Source organism: Gadus chalcogrammus, chromosome 5 (assembly GCF_026213295.1).
Source record: "Gadus chalcogrammus isolate NIFS_2021 chromosome 5, NIFS_Gcha_1.0, whole genome shotgun sequence".
Lineage (NCBI taxonomy): Eukaryota > Metazoa > Chordata > Actinopteri > Gadiformes > Gadidae > Gadus > Gadus chalcogrammus.
Window position 1 is genome coordinate 23,033,889 of NC_079416.1, and position 16,251 is coordinate 23,050,139.

Here is a 16,251-nt window from a genome sequence, read left to right on the forward strand (position 1 = left end):
TCAAGGTGTTTAATAATTCATCTGTTATCTGCTGTACACATCTGTACTGTAGTGAGGGTGTAAGTTCCATATTGGCTCGGCTACCAGATCGGCTCGGGGTCCGTCGTCTGCTGATTACGTCACACAATACGCTATCTACAGCAATAAGGTCTTTTATGGCTTAAATTAAAGAGCCTGTAATGATCTTTCATTTTGAACATAGACCATTCCCAACCTATTTGTATGGATAGTTTTCTTCTAAAAACAAAACATCCCTCGGAATCATCTTGGCTGTTAAGAAACAGCCAATCTGGCAACACGGAATCGTGTTGCCAGATTGGGCACATTTTCACCCTGATTTGGCTACTTTGAATCACGTTAGGCTAGAAAAACGGGATATATGCCCAATCTGGCAACACAAACCGAAACTAGACAGACCTATTCGCGCTCACACATGTGCTCGCTGTGGTTGCTATGACGACAGCCAGAGCTACAGCACAAAACAGCCAATCACAACTGTCCCTTAGCAGCCAATCACAATGTAGCCTACGCCCATTCAAGCGTACAGCCAATGATATTGTGTAACGTAATCAGCAGACGACGGACCCCGAGCCGATCTGGTAGCCGAGCCAATGTGGTACTTACAAGGGCAGTGCGGTTATGTTGTGGGGTTCATATCGATGGTCTATGACGTCCATAATGCTTTAGTGTGAAGCAGTCACAAAGATCTTCTCTCTCAATAAACAGCTAAAGTTCAAAAGGCAATTGAAGTGATGGATGAGTTGTGTTTGTGTCCAGGTCTCCAGTCTACTATGGATGAGGAGAGAGAAGAGGGGGGTCCTACCTCTAAGACCACTCTGTCTGGGGAACATGGCCGCCGGAGCAAAGCTAAGAGGTAAGAAGAGGATCTCTCTGTCTGTGACTGCTGTCACTCTCAGAGCTCAGCAGTGATGCATCATGACTCCATCATTAGTCTGAGTAAAAGGTGTGTGTGTGTGTGTGTGTGTGTGTGTGTGTGTGTGTGTGTGTGTGTGTGTGTGTGTGTGTGTGTGTGTGTGTGTGTGTGTGTGTGTGTGTGTGTGTGTGTGTGTGTGTGTGTGTGTGTGTGTTGAAGCCCAGAGAAGCAGGAGAGAACAGACCCCCCTGGACCCAGCTGTGTCTCCATGAAGAGTGGCTGGTCTATGGATAATCCTCTTAGTTTTAAAGATGGAAATCAGTCTATCAAGAAGAGGTGAGGATTTATCAGAGATCATAAAGATACAGCTTCCATCGAACGTCCATAAATCATGGTTCTTGTTTTTCTAGTAGAGTCCAGCAGGAGAGAGCAGACTCCCCTGGACCCAGCTGTGTCTCCATGAAGAGTGACCACTCTATGGATGTACCATTGTTGTTTAAAGATGGACGTCCCTCCAGCGAGGAGAGGTAGAGGTTCAAACAGACGATGAAAACAGAGCACTTGGTTGTTTTCAGACTACTGATATCTACAAGTGTGTGTGTGTGTGTGTGTGTGTGTGTGTGTGTGTGTGTGTGTGTGTGTGTGTGTGTGTGTGTGTGTGTGTGTGTGTGTGTGTGTGTGTGTGTGTGTGTGTGTGTGTGTGTGTTGTAGCCCAGAGCAGCAGCAGAGAGCAGACTCCCCTGGACCCAGCTGTGTCTCCATGAAGAGTGACCACTCTATGGATGTACCATTGTTGTTTAAAGATGGACGCCCCTTCAGAGAGGAGAGGTAGGGGGTTCAAACAGACGATGAAAACAGACCACTTGGTTGTTATCAGTCTCTACTGATACTCTACTGATCTACAAGTCTGGCGAAATAGAATTGTGTGTGTGTGTGTTGTAGCCCAGAGCAGCAGAGAACAGATTCCCCTGGACCCAGCTGTGTCTCCATGAAGAGTGACCACTCTATGGATGTACCATTGTTGTTTAAAGATGGACGCCCCTTAAGAGAGGAGAGGTAGGGGGTTCAAACAGACGATGAAAACAGACCACTTGGCTGTTATCAGTCTCTACTGATACTAGAGCTGTCCCAAACGATTATTTTTTCGATTAGTCGACTAATCTAACGACTAATTTTACCATTAATCTAACGGTTATTTTTTCAGTTACCGATTATTTCACATTGCTTCATCAATGTAACTTTTCACACAATATGGATGTCAAAACATTTGTTGTTAAAATATCAACATTTATTAAACATTTCTTTAACATGCCACTTTTTTGTGCAATAACATTGTGCAAACACGGCACTTAAATTGTGCAAAGTGCAAAGTAGTGCATTTTGATGCCATATGTAGTATCTAACAAATGAACAAAATAAGTCAATCAGGAGGAATATACCAAATATAAAAATACTGTTCTACTCCTTCCTCCCTCTCTCATTGTGCAAACTGAAAGATAATGCACTGCCACCTCAGAGACCCAACTTCGAAAAGGATTTCTGTAATTTAAATTGTCAACTTGTAGTGTGTGTTTACTACTTAGAACTTGTTGATCGATCGTGGAATTTTGACAGTCAACAGCTGGACTAGAACTACATAACATGACAAAAGTTCTCTTTTCACCAGAGTATAAAATCCGAACCCGACAAAGTCTATTCATAATATTGTAATGACCACGGAAGAGGCAGTGAATGAAGTGATTAGACAGCTTATTAGATACCTAATAAACCGTTGGAACACGCAAGACCGGTCACCATAGCAACGCTGGTAAACAAACCCTCGGAGCTCGGCTTTTGGCCGAGTTTTATACCACCCTCTGTGCTCCTGCTACTGCTTGCCGCCGCCATTGTTATGAATTTAAACGATTGGCATGAGGAATCGATTACTCGAGTACTCCTCGTTACAAATGAACTCGGTTGGTGGACAGGCAAACTCGAGTTTGCATATGCACGCAAACAAAGTTTTCTGTGTGTAAATGTGTGTGCGCCACTAACGCATGCCTTGGGCACAAAGTAAATGAAATGTATCAAATTTCTGTGTGGCCCGTGCCGTGCCGTGTGCAGGCACGCCAGAATTCAAAAAGTTAAGAGATGGCGGTTAAAGCAAAGCGCAGCGAAGAATTGAAATACTTTAAAGACATAGGAGATCATAAGGTGAAATGTAAAATATGCCAAGCGAAATCGAGCTACCAGAAAGTACTATGCGGCAACATATGCTCCTGAAACACAACGGTGAGTTCGAGAAAGCAGACCCGCAGCAACCAAGTGTGTCGGCTACTTTCACCGCCGCAAGACGCAGCTGTAATCCCGGACGTGTAGAGAAGATCACAACGCTGAGTATTTCCATAGTCCATTTGCTGCCGTTTTATTTGCAGCTTTAAATTATTTTCAATGGTTAGGCTACTTGTTTCGTTTTATTTTTTTTTAAACCGTTACAGGCCTTGGTTCGACGTGATTTAAATTGTGGGACGCATATTTATTTTTGTACGGAAAATGTGTTTTGAACATTTGCAAAAATAAATAATGAATACTCTAACTCTGACTGTTTTGATGGAGAATAAGCATTACATGTTTGGTTGGTAATATTGCCGGTCATCATTAGGCCTATTCCTGCTGCAGATGCGTTGCATTCTAAAAATAGAATCGATTAAACGAGTACTCGATTGATCCTCGAGGAATTCCTTCGATCACTCGAGTTTGGAATTTACTACTCGTGCCCATCCCTAGCGACTAGCGTTCTGGTGCATATTTACCGCCACGACTGGATTGGGGGGGGGGGGGGGGGGGGGGGGGAGGCGACGCGTCAACGCAAATCATTCATGTCAACGAATTTTTGAAGTCGACTACGTCGACTAATCGTCCTAGCTCTAACTGATACTGACATCTACAAGTCTGGCGAAATATAATTGTGTGTGTGTGTGTGTTGGTGTGTTCCCCAAAGACACCAGATGACGTCAAAGGTTACCAGTGCTCAGTCTCTACAGCAACATCAAACAGAGCTGATCAAGGTGTGTAAATGTCCACCGAGACGTTTGACTTCAGCTCTCCATGAACATTAGAAAGCATCTCTTGTCCAGCGGGATGTGAATCCAGGACAGATGCTTCTGATGTCCTCAGTGAGTTCAGAGTAAAGTTCTCCTTGATGTTTGTTCTGTTCCAGAGGGCTGAGGAGAACGCACACGCTTTTCTAGACAAGGAGCTGAAGAAGCTCTGGAGGGATCTCTTCTCAGATTACCCACAATGCTCAGAGAGTCAGAGGGAGGAGGAGGAGGAGGAGGAGGTGGATGATAAGAAGGAGGAGCAGAGGAGGCGCGCCATAGAGGGAGTGGTGGACATCACAATCCTCTGCCTGATGGAAATGAACCAGGAGGAACTGGCCGACACACTGTGGGGCGGTAAGAGGCTCTTATTTTGAAAACGGAAGAAATACACATTTTGATGAGCAGTAGGAGAATATTATTTGTTCTCTTCGGACTAAATGACATAATGTGAGACTTCAAACTTCAATGTGGAGACAATCTTTCCTCTTTGGTGTTAAATGGTTTGATCCAGTATGTAGGGTTGTTGTGGGGTATCAGGTTAAATGGTTTGATCCGGATATGTAGGGTAATGGTGGGGGTCTCAGGTTAAAGAATGTTAAACATCATCATTACAGCACCAAATCCCCCGACCACATCACCCCATTCTCGTCCAACTACACTGGCTCCCTGTCCAACACCGGACTGACCTTAAAACCCTTCTGCTCACCGACAAAGCCCCCCACAACGTGGCCCCCACTTATCTCCCCGACCTCCTCCAGGAGGACAGGCCCTGCCGCTCCCTTCGTCATCCTCAGCTGGTCTTCACCGTCCCGACCTCCCGCCTCAGCACCGTGGGTGCTAGGGCTCTCAGCACCGTGGGTGCTAGGGCTCTGAGCACCGTGGGTGCTAGGGCTCTGAGCACCGTGGGTGCTAGGGCTCTCAGCACCGTGGGTGCTAGGGCTCTCAGCACCGTGGGTGCTAGGGCTCTCAGCACCGTGGGTGCTAGGGCTCTGAGCACCGTGGGTGCTAGGGCTCTCAGCACCGTCGGTGCTAGGGCTCTCAGCACCGTGGGTGCTAGGGCTCTGAGCACCGTGGGTGCTAGGGCTCTCAGCACCGTGGGTGCTAGGGCTCTGAGCTGAACTGAAAGCAAACTCTGACTCATGCGTTCGCATGGTTTGGAGGATAAGGTGATTTGGCGACACAGACGGTGTGGTGGTGAACTGAAGTCAGAATTGTAGAGTGAGAAGAACGATTATGTTTTATCATCGCCCTTCATAAATTTAATTTCAACCCGTATCATGCGTTAAATCTATGTAATCAGAATAATTTAAGTCAACTGCGTTATTTCTCAGCTATAACTCCAGAAACATCTCCTTAGAATAGAAATAAAAAAAAATCTCTATGTTTAATCCCGTCACTCCGTCCACTGACGGTGCGACTGCATGGAATAAAGCATCTGTCCAACATGTGTCAATAACATAATATTTTTATGTGACACTGTAAACATATAATCAAATGCCAATTAAATCCCAAGTGTGGAATCCCAAGATCCACTCACAATCAGGCATTAAAAAGGGGTTAAAATGTAAAATGTTCAAGAACATTTTACGTGGGTGATGATTACAAACACATAATCCAAGGTGTTCTCGGTCAGTCTTATTACCGTAACCCTATAAATACAGAGGTGAGCGCCGTGGTAATGCTGCACCATCTGGCACTTCTGGCGGACCATGCAAATGGCAGTATTCGGAGGGAGAGGGTTTTTAGGGACCATAACGATTTATTGGTAGGCTACATAAAAATATGTAACATTATGTCAGACCACTTATTTTTTAATTCTGGGACTGTGCGCTCCGTGCTACTGACAGAGTTCACTGCTGCAGCAACATGTTGCCTCTCACTCTGCTTTTTGTTGTTGGCGATCCCAATCCCGTGACCGCAAAAAAAACTCACCCACAAGTGTCTCCACTTCAATCTCTGTGAAATTTCGCTTTTTTGCTTTTCTCAGTACTTCTGCCATTGTTTCCGACAAGACATAATACTTGCATCTGAGTCTGTTTTATATGCAGATCGCATTCATGAGGTTGTTTGCATTGACCATTTATGGTTAAAAAGGGGCGTGTACAGGGCGGAACGTGAAGCTGATTCAGCTGCGCACACTTGTAGACTTGGCTTTTGGGCGTACGTACACTTTTAGTAACGATCCCACGCACAGTTTTATAAATGAGACCCCTGAACATTTTGATTCTGTAACATGCAGTCTTTGTCACAACCAGCTTCTCTGACCACAAGTAATGAAGCCACTAAATATCATGAAATTGATTATTCAACAGGAAATATTGACATGTTCCAACTGATGCCACCATCCACTAACTGATTTTTTTCTCATTTAGGAGCTGCTGCTGTCGAGTGCCAACATAAAATCAAGACTCATTCGAAGAAGAAGTTCAAGTGTGTGTTTGAGGGAATCGCTAAAGCAGGTCATTCAACACCTCTGAATGACGTCTACACAGAGAACTTCATCACAGAGAGAGGCAGTGGAGAGGTCAACAAGGAACATGAGGTCAGACTGATTGAAACCGCTTCCAGGAAACCAGTCAATGAAGGAACACCAATCAAATGTGCCGACCTCTTTAAACCCTTACCTGGACACGATCAACCAATCAGGACAATAATGACAACTGGAGTGGCCGGTATTGGTAAAACCATCTTAACACACAAGTTCATCCTGGACTGGGCTGAAAAACAAGCCAACCACGACATCCACTTTACATTTCTCCTCACTTTCAGAGAGCTGAATTTACTGAAAGGGGAACATTTTAGCTTGGTGGAACTACTTCATCACTTCTGTATTGAGACCAAAGAAGCAGGAATCTGCAGATACGACCGGTTCCAAGTTGTCTTCATCTTGGATGGACTGGATGAGTGTCGACTTCCTCTGGACTTCCAGAACAACAAGATATGGAATGATGTCACAAAGTCCACCTCGGTGGACATGCTGCTGACAAACCTCATCAGGGGCCACCTGCTTCCCTCTGCTTGCGTCTGGATAACCACACGCCCTGCGGCAGCCAATAAGATCCCTGCTCATTGTGTTGACATGGTGACAGAGGTGAGAGGGTTCACCGACCAACAGAAGGAGGACTACTTCAGGAAGAGATTCAAAGATGAGACGCTGGCCAGCACAATCATCACCCACGTCAAGAAATCACGAAGCCTCCACATCATGTGTCACATCCCAGTATTCTGTTGGATCACTGTTACAGTCCTGGAGGACATCTTCAAAACATCCCAGATAGGAGAAGAGACGCCCAAGACCGTGACTCAGATGTACAGCCACTTCCTGAGGGTTCAGTCCATACAGGGGGACAGGAAGTACCATGGGAGGGCTGAAACGGATCCAGACTGGAGCTCAGAGAGCTGGGAGATCATTGTTTCTCTGGGAAAACTGGCTTTTAACCAGCTGGAGAGTGGCAACCTGATCTTCTACGAGGCAGACCTGGTAAAGTGTGACATTGATATCAGAGCAGCCTCAGTGTACTCAGGAGTGTTCACCCAGATCTTTAAAGAGTGTGGGCTGTACCTGGACAAGGTGTTCTGCTTTGTCCATCTGAGCCTCCAGGAGTTTCTGGCTGCTCTTTATGTCTTTTGGTCCTTCATCCACAATGGTGTCAATCTGCTCTCAGAAGAACCAGCAACCTCCAGTGAAGATGAACTCCTCCTCTACCAGAGTGCTGTGGACAAGGCCTTACAGAGTGAGAACGGACACATGGACTTGTTCCTCCGCTTCCTCCTGGGCCTCTCTCTGGAGACCAATCAGATTCTCCTACGAGGTCTGCTGGGACAGACAAGAAGTAGCTCACAGACCAACAAGGGAACAGTGTCTTACATCAAGCATAAGTTAGATGGTAATCTCTCTCCAGAGAGAAGCATCAATCTGTTTCACTGTCTGAATGAGCTGAACGACCGTTCTCTAGTGGAGGAGATCCAACAGTCCCTGACATCAGGAAGTCTCTTCGAAACGCATGTCTCTCCTGCTCAGTGGTCAGCTCTGGTCTTCATCTTACTGACATCAGAAGAGGAGCTGGACGTGTTTGACCTGAAGAAATACCAAGCTTCAGAGGAGGGTCTTCTGAGGCTGCTGCCAGTGATCAAAGCCTCCAAAAGATCACTGTAGGTTTACTTATAATAATGTATGACAATACACAACACAATATACCTGATAGTAGAATATATAAGTTATAACTAACAAAACATATCTGTAGATTCACTAATAACATGTATTACAATAAACCCACTGACCCACTTTTCTATTAAAGATGGAAGACAATAACTTAATTACGTTAAAAGTAAAAGTTACGCAGATTAATAAATTAACATTTAAGGATCTAATGTAGTTCAATTAATAAAACATATCTTATTAAAGCTTTTATAACTTTTTTGCCAACAATGTTATAACTTATTACGTTATTGGCTGGTTATTACGTTATTGGCCTTGTATAAAAAATATTTAAAAAATGTAATAACTGAGCCAATAATGCAATAAATTAGGTATCTCTTTATTTTATTTTCAATTTCTGGAGAGAATTTGTCACACTTAACCTTATTATTGCATCTGGCATCAAACGCTTAAATATCTGACCTAACAGTTAGCCCTCCACCGTCATACCCCCTCCAGAGGATGCCTTAAAGGAGCAAAGAGTGAATTTGGATTTATACGTTACTCTTAGGGTTCTGTTATAATAATAGTAAGCAGCCAATAACGTAATAAGTTATAACATTATTGGCAAAAAGTTATAACGGTATTGGCTCAATAACTTTATTACATTGTTGGCAAGTTATTAAGTTATTGGCTTTATTACATTTACATTTTTATGTTATTGGCATTTATTACTTAATTTGCCACTATAACATTATTGGTTGCTACACACAGCCTCCATTAAGTTTAAAGTAAAAGATGTGGGTCATTCTAATCACAGTCCCTAACATATTGTGTTATGTGTGTGCAGGCTGAATGGCTGTCGTCTGTCAGAGGAATGCTGTGAAGCTCTGGCCTCAGTTCTCAGCTCCAACTCCTGTAGTCTGACAGAGCTGGACCTGAGTACCAATTATCTGCAGGATTCAGGAGTGAAGCTGCTCTCTGCTGGACTAGGGAGTCCACACTGTACACTGGAAACTCTCAGGTCAGTTTCACTCAATATCTCAAACAGTTACACCACAAGTTCTACATCAGGGGACATTGAGCAGATTTTCCTGGACTGGGCTGAAGAACAAGCCAACCACGACATACACTTTACATTTCTCCTCACTTTCAGAGAGCTAAATTTACTGAAAGGGGAACAATTTAGCTTGGTGGAACTACTTCATCCAGGGCTCTACAGTGCGCCCATTTCACTCGCATTTGCGAGTGTGAGTTCACACCAAACGCGAAGGGGCGAAACGATTCCATACAAAGCAGCGATTCCATTTGCATCGCAACACTTTTGCCCGGCACTGGCGAGCGCGTTCACGTGGATTTCAGGTGGATTTGCAGCACGCCATTTTTGCTCGAGTTGAAACTTTGCCGCGACATTCGCGTGATGACAGCCAATCAGCGTTCAACAGCGTGGCCACTGAGTGACGTGTCTAACGTAACAGCCAATCAGTTTTCAACCTGCCAACCGTTCCCTGCAGTGCAGTCCGGGGTGAACCGCAGCATGGAGGAGAAAGTGATTGTTGCTGTTTGCGACTCCCCGAGCTCTATATAGAATGGTATATAATGTATTATAATTGTATTGTATATATAATATCACGGCCAAAAGCTCAGTGCACCTCCGGATGGCCGTAGCGCGGGGAGCGCTACGGGAGGGTTTAGCGGGTTTGTTTACCTACGTTGCTATGGTTACCAGTCTTGTGTGTCCCAACGGTTTATTTTATGATGCCAAGTCTGTACATTTTGTAAGGAAGCCCCATCGGCAATGGCAGGCTCCTCTCTGTTCATAATGGGGAACCCTAATCTGATACGCGATGCTGTGGTGAAACACATCGAGTCCACTAGGCATTCTCGCTGTCCCGATTTCTATATAAATCGAACCCAGTCCCAGCCCAATAACCCTGGTACGGTGGAAGCCGAAATTGGTGCTGTTTTGTGTAGCCTAAATGTCATCTCCCTATTTATTAGTCTTAATTTTGCTTTAGTAAATTGGTGCTGTTGGTGTGTGCAATTTCTGCAGGCTGATAAATGTTCGAAACAAAAACCTATTGTGCTCCTACATTTTTTAACTTGGGGGCACGAGTGCTCCTGAAAAAAAGTGAAAAATCCTCCATTAAGTTTAAAGTAAAAGATGTGGGTCATTCTAATCACAGTCCCTAACATATTGTGTTATGTGTGTGCAGGCTGAATGGCTGTAATCTGTCAGAGAGATGCTGTGAAGCTCTGGCCTCAGTTCTCAGCTCCAACTCCTGTAATCTGAGAGAGCTGGACGTGAGTTCCAACGATCTGCAGGATTCAGGAGTGAAGCTGCTCTCTGCTGGACTGGGGAGTCCACACTGTACACTGGAAACTCTCAGGTCAGTTTTACTCAATGGTCAAACAGTTCCACCACAAGTTCCACATCAGAGGACGGTTATATAACTCAGCTTATAACTCAGTACCTGTGATGACCACATCCGTGATTTTGTATCATTGGAGATTTAACACCTTTTGATAAGGTGGATATTGCAATACATCCATATGCCTGCAATCTATCAATTATACCCCTGAATCCCAACAGCGTGGCCACTGAGTGACGTGTGTAACGTAACAGCCAATCAGCGTTCAACAGCGTGGCCACTGAGTGACGTGTCTAACGTAACAGCCAATCAGTTTTCAACCTGCCAACCGTTCCCTGCAGTGCAGTCCGGGGTGAACCGCAGCATGGAGGAGAAAGTGATTGTTGCTGTTTGCGACTCCCCGAGCTCTATATAGAATGGTATATAATGTATTATAATTGTATTGTATATATAATATCACGGCCAAAAGCTCAGTGCACCTCCGGATGGCCGTAGCGCGGGGAGCGCTACGGGAGGGTTTAGCGGGTTTGTTTACCTACGTTGCTATGGTTACCAGTCTTGTGTGTCCCAACGGTTTATCAGGTATCTAAATCGCTGTCTAATCAAACTTCATTCACTGCCTTTTCCGTGGTCATTACAATATTATGAATAGACTGCGTGGAGAAAGTTAATGCTGTTACTGTAGTCGATAAAGTCTACAAATTCAACCCCCACTGGTTGAAGGATTTCGGGTGGCTAGTTTATGATGCCAAGTCTGTACATTTTGTAAGGAAGCCCCATCGGCAATGGCAGGCTCCTCTCTGTTTATAACGGGGAACCCTAATCTGATACGCGATGCTGTGGTGAAACACATTGAGTCCACTAGGCATTCTCGCTGTCCCGATTTCTATATAAATCGAACCCAGTCCCAGCCCAATAACCCTGGTACGGTGGAAGCCGAAATTGGTGCTGTTTTGTGTAGCCTAAATGTCATCTCCCTATTTATTAGTCTTATTTTTGCTTTAGTAAATTGGTGCTGTTGCTGTGTGCAATTTCTGCAGGCTGATAAATGTTCTAAACAAAAACCTATTGTGCTCCTACATTTTTTAACTTGGGGGCACGAGTGCTCCTGAAAAAAAGTGAAAAATCCTCCATTAAGTTTAAAGTAAAAGATGTGGGTCATTCTAATCACAGTCCCTAACATATTGTGTTATGTGTGTGCAGGCTGAATGGCTGTCATCTGTCAGAGAGATGCTGTGAAGCTCTGGCCTCAGTTCTCAGCTCCAACTCCTGTAATCTGAGAGAGCTGGACGTGAGTTCCAACGATCTGCAGGATTCAGGAGTGAAGCTGCTCTCTGCTGGACTGGGGAGTCCACACTGTACACTGGAAACTCTCAGGTCAGTTTTACTCAATGGTCAAACAGTTACACCACAAGTTCCACATCAGAGGACGGTTATATAACTCAGCTTATAACTCAGTACCTGTGATGACCACATCCGTGATTTTGTATCATTGGAGATTTAACACCTTTTTATTAGGTGGATATTGTAATGCATCCATATGCCTGCAACCTATCAATTATAAAAATAAAAATGTGCTCAGAATATAATTATATTGCCCCCCAACTGTCCCCCGTATACGGGACGGTGATAGTTTAGAGCAGGGGGTCTTCGGAGGGTCTTACCCCTAGTTGGACACCTCAGACCCCCTGAAAGCCTCAACAGAAATATTTTAGAGGGTCTCTGGAAAGATATAAAAAAAACGTGTTTTAAAGCTTAATATATCCAGTGGGGGTGTGCACGGGTACACGTGTACATGTGTAACAGGTTAGTAAATCATAAGAATAACGACTGTCTTTAAACTCGCAGATTAAATTGCTGCATTTAAAGCCAAGCTTGATTAGTGGGGATAACGAGTGGACAGGGGAGTATTCGATATGTTCCAAACATTAGTGGTGATTTTGGGAGAGACTGAGGCAGGGCCCATTCTCTCGCAGCTGGTGCGCGATCACCTTGTTGCGCTTTCAAATGAATTCGAACGTCACTTCCCATCCTCCAAAGATCCACGGCGAACGAATGAGTGGATCCGCAACCTATTTGTCAATGTCCCGAACCACTTGTCAGTGCAGGAGGAAGATCAATTGATCGAAACAGCAAATGATGGTGGTCTTAAAAGTGTGTTTGAGCAAACCTCTCTGGCGGGTTTTTGGATCAAAACCAAAGCGGAATATCCCGAGATATCCATAAAAGCGCTGAAAACGTTGCTTCCATTTCCCACCACGTACCTATGCAAGACCGGGTTTTCCGCAATGACTGCAACTAAAACAAAATTCTGCAATCGATTAGACATTACAAACACTGTCTTCCATCACCTCCAGATGGAACCTTCTTGTTGCAGGGAAACAAGCACAGGGCTCCCACTGATTAAAATGAATTGTAGCCTATTCTGTGGCCTCACAAACGCGCCAAACTGACATATTGTGCATGTTTACACTTGATAGATGTTACTTCAAGTTTAGTTCAATATATTATTATATATTATTAGTTAATTTTTCACTTGTTCAAATTCACGTTCTTTTTTAAGAGTTTGTTACCTTCACTGTTCATTGTGCACTGTTCAACACTAGATGAAAATATCAACAAATTGGTAACCCCTGCGTAACATAACCCAACACCCCCCCCTCTGTGCGCAATCTGTTTTCGTGGGGCCCAAGTTGCCCGGGCCGCGGTGCCCGTGGTTCCCGGGCTATTCATTCATTCGTTCACGGGGCACGGCGGGAGTCGCGGGAGTGCCGTGGTCCCGGTCAAGGATGACGGGAGACGAGGCCTCTCTCTCTCTCTCTCCGTCTCTCTCTCTCTGTCTCTGTCTCGTCTGTCTCTGTCTCTGTCTGTCGTCTCTGTGTCTCTGTCTCTCTAGTCTCTCTCTCTCGTCGCTCTGGAAGTTTAATTGGGTTTATTACAGTGATGGACAGTGCCGTTAGCCAATCAGAAGTGAGACATTTGCATGTCATGACTATTTTAATTTTTTTTTCACCAAAACCGACTCGGAGGGCATTCATTGCTATTAGTGACCATCGCAAAATCAATGAAAAAAGATGCATTAATAGCTTTAAGCAATATAACACGAGTGTGAGTGGGGTTGTTAGTTTATTAAAAATAAATGATCGGGGGGGGGGGGTTTGCTCAAAAAAGGTTGAGAACCACTGGTCTATAGCATATAACCGCGTTGTCTGACTACAGTTTAATTCATTTTTCCCAATTTACCAGCTCTCGTTTTGAAGAATAATCACCGCACCATTCGTTTCAATGGGAATAGCGACGGTCTATACTTTCAACATAAAGTGTACATATTTATAATTTGAAATCCGTCCCAGCCTTTATACCACCGATACTATAGGGTCTATACTAGCATATAACCGCGTTTTCTTATTACAGTTTAATGTAACAGTAAGCTGAAAACATCCTAATTAACACCGCAACTGCAAATGAACCACGTGGAGATAACCACGGCAACCGGTCAAACAAAAGTTATTTTTTGCGATCATTCTGCTCGCGCATCGATAAACAAATAATCCCCCTATAGCGCGACTGCGGTCCATTAATTAATAAAGAAACGGTTAACCGTGTACACGAAAAAGTAGGGGTCGTGTAAACGTTTACATTTTTTTGTAACCCCCTAACATCCAGTACTCATTATCTTAATTGCTAATTCTTTATCCTCAAATATGGTCCCTTCAATGGACCAGGAAGTGCTTCATAAAAGGACCTTCTACGTCATCAAGGCAACGCCACCTGTGTTTGGAGTAGGACGTTCACTAACTGGTTGGCAGACTGGAAAAACACAGGATTTTACACGTGTGTGTGTGTGTGTGTGTGTGTGTGTGTGTGTGTGTGTGTGTGTGTGTGTGTGTGTGTGTGTGTGTGTGTGTGTGTGTGTGTGTGTGTGTGTGTGTGTGTGTGTGTGTGTGTGTGTGTAGCTTGTCTGGCTGCCTGGTCACACAGGAAGGCTGTGCTTCACTGGCCTCAGCTCTGAGCTCCAACCCCTCCCATCTGAGAAAGCTGGACCTGAGCTACAATCACCCAGGAGACTCTGGAGCTGCGCTGCTCTCTGCTGGACTGGAGGATCCACGCTGGAGACTGGACACTCTCAGGTATGGAGAGGACAGCTCACCACTCAGGGACAAAGTCTCCTACTAGGATTCATGCTGCTAGATGAAGTGGTTTGAAGAGGCAGCTGTCACTCATGTTGTGTAGAACGTGATGAGACGGCAGATGATGAAGGTGAATGTTTCAACATGCTGCTCTCACTTTGTTTCCCCCCCAGTGTGGAGCACGGTGGAGTGTGGAGGCTGAAACCAGCTCTAAAGAAGTGTAAGTGTCTGTTTGATTCATCACATCACACACTCACTATTGAGACGGGAAGTCCATCCACACAGCAGGAAGTGAGGTCACATCCTACTGGGAATGAAGATGATGGCTGACCTCATGTATCTTCCGTATATTAATACTGTCGACCATCACAGTTAAACCTACTTGTATAAAACCCAGCAGGTATTACATTGTTACATTGAGGGGGGGGCAACCGGGCTGAGGGGGAGGACTAGGGGGGGGGGGGGGGGGGGGGGGTGACAGGGCTGAGGGGGGGGGGGAGGGGGGTGATCGGGCTGAGGGGGGGCTGAGGTGGGGGGGGTGACCGGGCTGAGGGCGGAGGGGGGGCTGTGGGGGGGAGGGGGGGTGAAGGGGCTGAGGGAGAGGGAGAGGGGGAGGAGGGAGGGGGGGCTGTGGGGGGAAGCGGGGGTGACGGGGCTGAGGGGGGAGAGAGGGAGGGGGGTTGGTGAGGGGGAGGGGGCTGAGGGGGAGGGGCTGAGGGGGGGAGAGAGGGAGGGGGAGAGGGATGAGGGGGAGAGGGATGAGGGGGGGGGGGGCTGAAGAAGGAGAGAGAGCGATCACAAAAAGAGTCTGAAAGAGAATAAAAAGAAGAAGAGCAGCCTGGATCCAAGGAGAGATGTTTGTTGTTGATCTGTTCATAATATTGTCGTTGTTTTCATAACGTTGTTGTTGAGGTGTGTGTATCTATGTATGTGTACATATGTATATGTATGTATGTGTTCATATCTATGTATATGTACATAGAGCGCAGGAGAACAGTACTAGTGATGATGATGATGATGAAGAGCGGTTCAGCAGCTCATCATGTCTGGTTCTCCCTCAGATGCCTGTGACCTCACACTGGACCCCAACACGGCCCACAGAGAACTCTCTCTGTCTGAGGACAACAGGAAGGTGACGGAGGTTGGAGAGGACCAGTCGTATCCGGATCACCCAGACAGATTTGACTACCAGCCCCAGGTGTTGGGTAGAGAGGCTCTGACTGGCCGCTGTTACTGGGAGGTAGAGTTGGAAGGAGTGGTTAGGATAGGAGTGACATACAGAGGAATCACAAGGAGAGGACGGGGTGGTGACAGCATGCTTGGAGGGAACAACAAGTCCTGGAGTCTTCATTGTTATGATGGTGGTTACTCTGTCTGGTACAACGGTAGAGCGACAGCCCTCCCTCTCCCCCCCGCTGGCTCCACCAGAGTAGGAGTGTATCTGGACCGGCCTGCTGGCTCTCTGTCCTTCTACAGAGTGTCCCCAGGTGGAGGAGGGTCCTCAGACACACTGACACACATCCACACCTTCTGCTCCTCCTTCACCCAGGAGGACCTCCTCCCGGGGGTGAGGGTAGTGGGGGGCAGCGTCTCTGTGATCCCTCCGCGGTAGAGGGGGGGGCGGCGTCGGTTGTAGAAAAAGAAAACGGGCGCGGGG

General features: G+C 45.8%; 1 protein-coding gene across 1 annotated transcript; it reads left to right on the plus strand.

Moving 5' to 3' along the window:
• Positions 1-622: 622 nt before the first annotated feature.
• Positions 623-16,206, plus strand: LOC130382199 (NACHT, LRR and PYD domains-containing protein 12-like). The gene is made up of 14 exons (XM_056589807.1): positions 623-874; positions 1,094-1,210; positions 1,285-1,401; positions 1,586-1,702; positions 1,817-1,930; positions 3,855-3,921; positions 4,074-4,308; positions 6,327-8,106; positions 8,943-9,116; positions 10,309-10,482; positions 11,668-11,841; positions 14,421-14,594; positions 14,768-14,814; positions 15,656-16,206. The coding sequence occupies exons 1-14, from the start codon at positions 753-755 to the stop codon at positions 16,204-16,206; spliced, it is 3,963 nt and encodes a 1,320-aa protein (XP_056445782.1). The 5' UTR covers positions 623-752.
• The last annotated feature ends 45 nt before the right edge of the window (positions 16,207-16,251 follow it).